Source organism: Sycon ciliatum, chromosome 4, assembly GCF_964019385.1.
Source record: "Sycon ciliatum chromosome 4, ocSycCili1.1, whole genome shotgun sequence".
Taxonomy (NCBI): domain Eukaryota; kingdom Metazoa; phylum Porifera; class Calcarea; order Leucosolenida; family Sycettidae; genus Sycon; species Sycon ciliatum.
The window spans coordinates 18,960,915-18,968,463 of NC_088646.1; the positions used below are offsets into that span (position 1 = coordinate 18,960,915).

The 7,549-nt window shown below is 48.0% G+C and overlaps 1 protein-coding gene across 1 annotated transcript; it reads left to right on the forward strand.

The window, feature by feature from the left end:
* Positions 1–746: 746 nt before the first annotated feature.
* LOC135813647 (uncharacterized) lies at positions 747–7,224 on the forward strand. Its single transcript, XM_065326703.1, has 5 exons — positions 747–1,644; positions 3,122–3,283; positions 3,824–4,018; positions 4,775–5,686; positions 6,046–7,224. Exons 1-5 carry the CDS (start codon positions 1,117–1,119, stop codon positions 6,145–6,147), a joined length of 1,899 nt encoding a protein of 632 aa, XP_065182775.1. The 5' UTR covers positions 747–1,116; the 3' UTR covers positions 6,148–7,224.
* The last annotated feature ends 325 nt before the right edge of the window (positions 7,225–7,549 follow it).

Below are 7,549 nucleotides of genomic sequence, written 5' to 3' on the forward strand. Positions count from 1 at the left end.
GGCGAGCACAGGACTGGTGCGGGCGTGGATGCACCGCCAGATGGTGATCAATATTTTCTGTCTGTACTGAGGCTGTAGAGCTCGCTGACACGGTACACATGGTACAGGGAGTGAGCAGTGAGCAGCGGCTGCATGGCTGTCCGGGGCGGGTTGCCATCGATACAGCGGACACTGTTCATTCATACCGTGAATTCATGAAGTCATGGTATTGCAGTGCGGCGGACACTGAGCCAGACTGGCCCAGCGCCAAGCACACAGCAGCGCAGTGACTCGACACCATTGCGGCATTGGGCTCTGGGCTAGCGAAATGACAGTGAGATCTGTCCCAGGTGTCAACGTCGTGTCTCCTGCACACTCACCACACGTATGTCAATTGCCATGCTCCTGATGACAGGGAGGACGCAGCGCAGTTCTTCGCACCCTAGAATCCCCATCGCAAGAATGCCAAAGGTCTTCGCGCTGTATAACTAAAATCATTCCTACCATCGCCTGTGACGTTCACGATCTCTAGCTCGCTGTGGCCTTAGCCTTCTACGACATGAACTAATGAACCACGGGCTAGCTAGGGTAGGTTGCATGCTTTTTTCAAATATGTACACCACCAGGCGCCTGGGACTACAGAGGAGTCCTGGAAAGCTTACAAAGAAAACCGTATAAATACAGACAAACATCATCCAACTGAGCATCACTTCGACTTCGGGCGCCTGGCTATGGAGCAGCCTGGTGTGCATATTGTCACCCAGTTATCAATTTTAAAATTATTTCGAAGTACACCTCGAACTGATTGTACATGTTCCGGCCTGCCCACCGGATCATCCACCCCTTTTCCAGTTGTTCTGGTGAGTGAGTGCCTGATCCTCTCGGTTTCACTTGTCTTTTCGTGAATGCTGAATGCTACACCTGCAGCCATCACGCACTGGGGAGCTGTGAACGGAGGTGCAACCGAATCTTTTCATACACTCGTCTCACTTGGAGTACAGACCTTTCTAGGCATCAGCGGAACCACTGCTATTCCATTTCTACCGGAGCCTGGCAGAGGGCGCACCTCCTCTCCCCTCGGAAACTGAGGTCACTTTCCAGCTGTTCACACTCACAGTAACCAGGCAACTGTTCAGAATGTACATGTGGCAAGTGCACGTCCCCGGCGGCGTGACATACGCGTACTTGTATGCCATGTTACTGCTCTGTCGACTAGCCTGTCTCTGCGCTGCCACGAAAAGTGTGCATGTAGACGGCGTGCGTTTCGACAAGCGTACCAAGTCTTACTCATTGGATGTCCTGGTGGAAGCAGACGTCAGCCCCGTTTCGCCGAGACCGGCGAAGGGTTGCAATACTAGTAGCAGCCGTCGATTCCTGGACAATCTCGTCCAGGCGTTCAGCGATGCGTCGGAAGTCATGAAGGAGGCTACCGCCCGGCACGCAAACATCAGCGAGGTTCGCGTCTTTCTGCCGCGCCACTGGCCTCGAGACGGAATACCTCACGGCCGGGTTCCGCTTCAGTGCCGACCTGAAAAACAAGATGCTAAGGTTTCTATTGTAATAAAAAAGGAAAGTCAAGTATACGTTTCTAACCCTTATCCAAGGTGTGGAGTCCCATTCATGGGCAATATGTACCTATCGTGGGGAAACTTCTCCGGATACCAGGTAAGCGACAGTACTAAAATACTACTACTTCGAAGTAATACCAAAAGCTTTTTTGGTAGCTCTGTTCTTTCAAGCGAATCTCCTACTCAGGCAGTCACTCGGAGTAGCGAAACACGTGATATGCCGGCTAGGAATTGCACATTGTTACACAATACTCAATCTTCAAAGAAAGCTACAGGTTCTGCCACTATACATACCACCACGCTAGCTGTAAATCTACCATGTGTACAGTAAAATAAATATTCAGTACAGTCATGTCTGTCAACAGTTTCCTCTGAGACAAAAATGCGAAAATACTCATAAAAACGACACACTTCAGGCTCATTACTTTCAAGATGTTCGTAATGTACTAATGAGCCTGAAGTGTGTCCTTTTTATGAGTGTTATTACATGTCTGTACTTATTATATAACCCAATACTAGTTCGTTGTCTGATGATTGGTTCAGCCATGAAACTCTGAGTCACAACGGAATTAATTTGCCAAGGTTTTCATTGTGTGCCTTTGTGTACGCCGCTCTGCCTGAATCAGGCATTGAGCACTCTTGCAGACCAAAGCATATTGCCTCTGTGCAGTTCAATACTAGTAATAGTATTTTCATGCTGTCAAACTAACAACATGTCTGTACATGTGCGTGCCTCGAGCATCTAGAGCCGTAAAAAACTTGAATCTGCATTATTTTTATAGCGGATGTACTGTATATTCCAGGTCAAATGCTGGATGGGTTAGGCTGTGTTTACATGAGGCGTTTCAACCCGGGTCGAGTTTCAACCCGCCATGAACACAGACTGACTGGCGCATTTACATGACGCATTGCGCTTGACTGGGGTTGAAATCGAGAAATCGTACTACTGTACTTCTGTGCGTATCTTGCGCCAGGTTTGAACAGCACTGCACAGGCAAAATTCATGCGAAAGCATTCACGTGACCATACAGCACTCTAGAAGTGGACTTTTGGCGGCATATCAGTATTCACTTGTAACAGTTCAACACAGCCTAAATGCGGCAATAATATAATTATAGTTATATCCAGGATACTGAAGTTTCACTGCACATGAAAGCAGACATTTTGTTGTGTGCACTGTGATCATGGTGCTAGTCAGTTTCTACGTGTTACTTGTACAAACACTAAGAGGACGGAAAAAGTGTTTTAACTCTGAGTTTCACGCACTGAGTGATCATCAAGGAGTAAATCTGGATCTGTACTGGTTTACATTCCTACAAACTTAAAGCAAAGTGTAAATGATTGCATCATGGTGCAACTCTAAATGGTGCGAATGACAGCAGTGCAACGTGTCAATGACAGCATCGTGGCGCAAATCTAAAAGGTGCGAATGACAGCAGTGGTGAAAGGTATCACCTCAAGTGACAAGCACTGGAGCTAGTTGTCTCCAACTTGATTAGGTGATGGCTGTGCATGGTTTGAAGTTCCGAAGGTAGTACTTATTCTCGTTACTTGTACACTGTCACCATCTACAGGCCTGTCCCAAAGACACAACCTTGTCTCGCATTCTTGTTCACGAGTTTGCTCATCTACGCTGGGGAGTTTATGACGAGTACACTAGGACCTCCGGGCCACTGTGCCCTCACGGAGCAAAAGGCAACGGACCCTGGTCTCTCATGGCCAGCACGAGCAATAAGGTGAGTAGGGTTAGTTGGCCGTCAAAGTGTTGCACGCTCCCTAACAGGTGGACAAGCACTCATCAAGCTCTCATTTGGCACAAAATCCCCCCCCCCTGCATTTTCCAGGTTTCAAATGCAACAGTCTCTGCTTTTAGCCCATCATCATCATCATCACATTGAGCCCCTGCTCTAGCATGTGATGTGACGTAGGAACCTGGTCCATATAAGCACCAACCTGGTCCATATAAGCACCAACCTGCTAGGCTAGGGGTGTGCGTGTGCTCAATGCTCATGATGATTGCTGAAACAATGAGCTTGTAGATCACAAGCTGAGTGCAGCAGGATTGCGGCAATAGATCATCATTAGTTTCCTGTGCAAACAATGACCATTCGGGCTATAGTGCTCGTGTTACTTCTCTTGCGAAGCAACCTCTTCATACATGTACATGGATGCTATAGCTAGCTTTACTGGTCATCTCCAATCAAGCCGCGGTCTTGCTCCGCGTGCTATTTTGACCTTGCTCCCGTTCCTGTTTGTTCTGCTCATTGCTCATACAGTCGGTGCTCTTCTGCAACCAGAGCAGCAGCGCATACGCCGTTCAGCACGATAGGAGCCAGGAAACTCCTCAAAATCGTGAATGCGGACACAAGAGCGCTTGGGAAGTTCTCATGAGTCACCCGGACTTCTCTAACTTTACTTGGCCCAAGGATGCGGCGCATCCTCGAGGCCGCGGGTTGAGACCTAAATTTCAAGTGAGTTGAAGACACTTTACAATAAAAAATTAGGAGGTTGATTTAAACCTCTCGAGTTTCATGAACCGTTTACAAAAAGTTTGAATGGACAAACTGCCTTTCTTCGGAACTAAACTCTCTCATTCAATATTGGCATTGCCTGCCACGAGATGATGATGCAATAAATAAATAAATAAATGGCATTGGTCACAGGTTATTCTTGCCCGCTTTTACAGTATTCATATTTCTTGCTTATCTCATACAATAATTATTCATATGCCTGAAGGCCTATTCCACGGGACATTCGAGGCGGAGTGTTTCATTTGCAACCCAGTTGTAATGTCCACTACTTTTCTAACTTGCAACCTTGCTAATAGGGTTTAGATCCCATCCTGTAGTTAAAGGTTTCCTCTTTCACTTCTAATTTTCTTTTAAGTTTCTACTTAACTGACATAGGTCGAGAAATTAGTCTAGCATAGCCTAGCATAGCCTAGCACAGCATAGCATAGCCTAGCCTAGCATAGCATAGCATAGTATAGCATAGCCTAGCATAGCCTAGCATACTCGGCATAGCATAGCCTAGCATAGCCTAGCACAGCATAGCATAGCCTAGCACAGCCTAGCATAGCATAGCATAGCATAGCCTAGCATAGCATAGCCTAGCATAGCCTAGCATTGTGCACCGCGGCTAGCTACAATGCCCTTGGTGTGCTGGTTGTCATTTCGCTTTTCCAAACTCTGCCGTATCTCTGTTGCTTGTGTCCTGCCCCCATGCAGTTTATTATGCCATGCAGCCGTCAATCTACAGTGTTTGTAATGGACGTGTCACCCAGCGTATCACCAACGTTCCTACGGAAATCTCAGGCCATTGTCAACAACTATCTCGAGTACATGTCGGCGTACTCCAATGTGGCCCTGTTGACTTACGGTAGCGGGGGCAATGCGAGTGCCGCTGGCTGGAAGAGCACGCGAGAGCCAGCACTGACAATAGCCAGTAGAGGCGGCGTGCGGTCCTTGAATAGAGCTCTCCAACGGTTAGACACACGAGAGGCAGCAGGCGACTACCCAAGCCTGAAGGCAGCATGGGATGTCGCTGAACGACTTATCTCAGGCCATGCACCTGATTATGACTATCGGCATACCAGAAAATTCTGCGCAGCGAACAATATAGTATCTAAGCTGAACAAGGTAGTCATACTCAGTGAAGCACCAAGGTTACCCACCATGCACAGACCGCCTTCTAGAACGGAGGTCCTCTTCACCAGCGAGACAGGCAAAGAACTGTTCAGAAAACGGAACCGTAGTAGCCGGCCCTGCAGGAGTCATCGGCAGGACTTGATCTTCGCCTGCTCACGCAATGACGATCTCGGGCGCTGTGCCAGTGACTTTCTCTTCAATGCGACAAGCCTGGCGTTGGACAAGTCCCACAACGTCACAGACGGCGACCGCGCTATCACCGGCCGCCTTGACGTACGCAGCGCTCTCTTCCACAAGAAACAAGTAACCAAGCTACGTTTCATGATGGTGTTATCCGGGCCCACAAAAAACAACAGAACTCCGTATGATGGTATGAATGCACGTACGGGAGCTTGCGAGTTGAACTACGTCATCAACCTGACCTTCCCAAATCATGAGCGGCGGGCGCTAAGCGGCAATTTCTGCTCAAACAGACGAGTGAAGCAGTTTGGGGTGAGTAAATCATATTGCCATGATCATCAAGCTAAGCTTCTGGACCATCTGCATTCCAAGGTTTACATGGAGTGAGGTGACATTGCTCAGTTCCCCTCATACTTTTACTAGCACTTGTGTTGGAGCAACTGTGGGTAGTGTCATATGAAAAGTGGCGTGTGCAGGAATATGACAGTGTTGTGCTTGCCTGACGGCATTATTAGTTCCTATTGTAAAAGCTTGCTGTATATACATGTGTGTATGTGTGTGTATGTGTGTGTGTGTGTGTGTGTGTGTGTGTCTGTGTGTGTGTCTGTGTGTGCGTGTGTCTGTGTGTGCGTGTGTCTGTGTGTGTGTGTCTGTGATGTCCTTTGCTGTAGGTACCGGCCACATTGCAAAGTGCCTTTGTCACTGTTCACCTACCTCATACAGTCGGTTTGGACTTCCGGCTGGAAGTTTACGTCAAGCGCAAGTTCAAGTGAGCCGGCCCAACTTCACTCCCCGCAGTGCCCTGGTGTGGAGCCGCATTGCTCACACTGCCAGCGACGATGGCCATCCATGCCGGTGGGAGCGTACCAGCTACGCATTACACACCGTGTTCTGCAGACCCATGGCCCTGCGGATGGCATCCAAGTCTCAAGCCAGCGTACGTAATGGTGCATGTGGAGAGTGCAGAGTGCCAACGTATGGACACATTATCACATGGTGCCATGGTTCACCAAGGCCACGGAGAATGCACTAGCCTCTGAGAGACGTGCAAGACACTGCAGTTACTGACTAAGACCATGTACGGAAATGCGTCTGCAGATGCAAGTGTGCGCAACAGTGCTGATAGTGTGAATCAACGTAGACTTTGGGTACTGGATTAACCCAGCTTACTTACTGAAAAAACGGTTGAAGGTGGAAATCCTAGCTAATACTATACTTACTGCATGTACATCTCACCATGATGGCCATTCAGACAACCAAGATTTCTAAAATCTACTTGCCTATGCATGTAGGTGAACACACGCTGTATGACCGAGCTTGTCAGCTCCCCAGAACCTGCAACATAGCCCAGTGTGTGTGTGTGTGTGTGTGTGTGTGTATGTGTGTGAGTGTGTATGTGTGTGTGTGTGCGCACGCCCGTGCGTGTGTGCGTGTGTGCTCGTATGGTATGTCTATGTGTGTGCGGACACAAGCCGTCGGAAACTCTGCTCTCACTTTGAACTATGTCAACTCTATCGGGCACACTTGAGTATGCCTCAGCTCAATATTAATCTATATGTACATGCTTCCTTCTGGCCTGTGCCTGACTTCACCTGTTGAGATTGCTGTTTACTCTACGCTACATGTAGTCTGGCATACATGAACTTGACATGACTGTACAGAACTGATCTGCTCCTAACAGTCATCCTATAGCCGTATGCGAACTCCACATGATGCTTGTAATGCTTGTGCTGTAGTGCTTCTATGCACAAGTATCTGCAAATAAGCTTGACTGAAGCATTTTGCGGAGCATTAGGCAGCTTTGAACTACCTTTCTTGAGTATCATTATTCATTATGCCTGAGAATGCCCTTGACCCAACACAACGCATTAAATTGGTTTGAACGTTAGTGATGGCATTTGATGAATGCATTGTAAGCTTCTTGCTGTCCCCCAATTTAAGATCAGAGAGTTGAAAACTCTCTCCTTTTCTCTAGACAACATGAACACTTTCCAGGGGCGTCGGACACGGTACGGTCACTACCGTATTGACCGTACCACTTTTTTCGCCAGGTACCCTGTGAATCAATAAAATACACTGATCTGGGATCTAAATTTCCAGAATATTCGGCTCAGCCACCGCTCCCCCACGAGTGAAATGTACTTCAGATGGCTGACCGTACCACACTAAATAAAA

Coding starts and splice junctions, on each gene's coding strand:
- LOC135813647 (XM_065326703.1), top strand. CDS start 1,117: ATGTACATGTGGCAAGTGCACGTCCCCGGCGGCGTGACATACGCGTAC. Junction 3,284..3,823: donor TGGCCAGCACGAGCAATAAG/GTGAGTAGGGTT, acceptor TTGCTCATACAG/TCGGTGCTCTTCTGCAACCA. Junction 5,687..6,045: donor GACGAGTGAAGCAGTTTGGG/GTGAGTAAATCA, acceptor CCTTTGCTGTAG/GTACCGGCCACATTGCAAAG.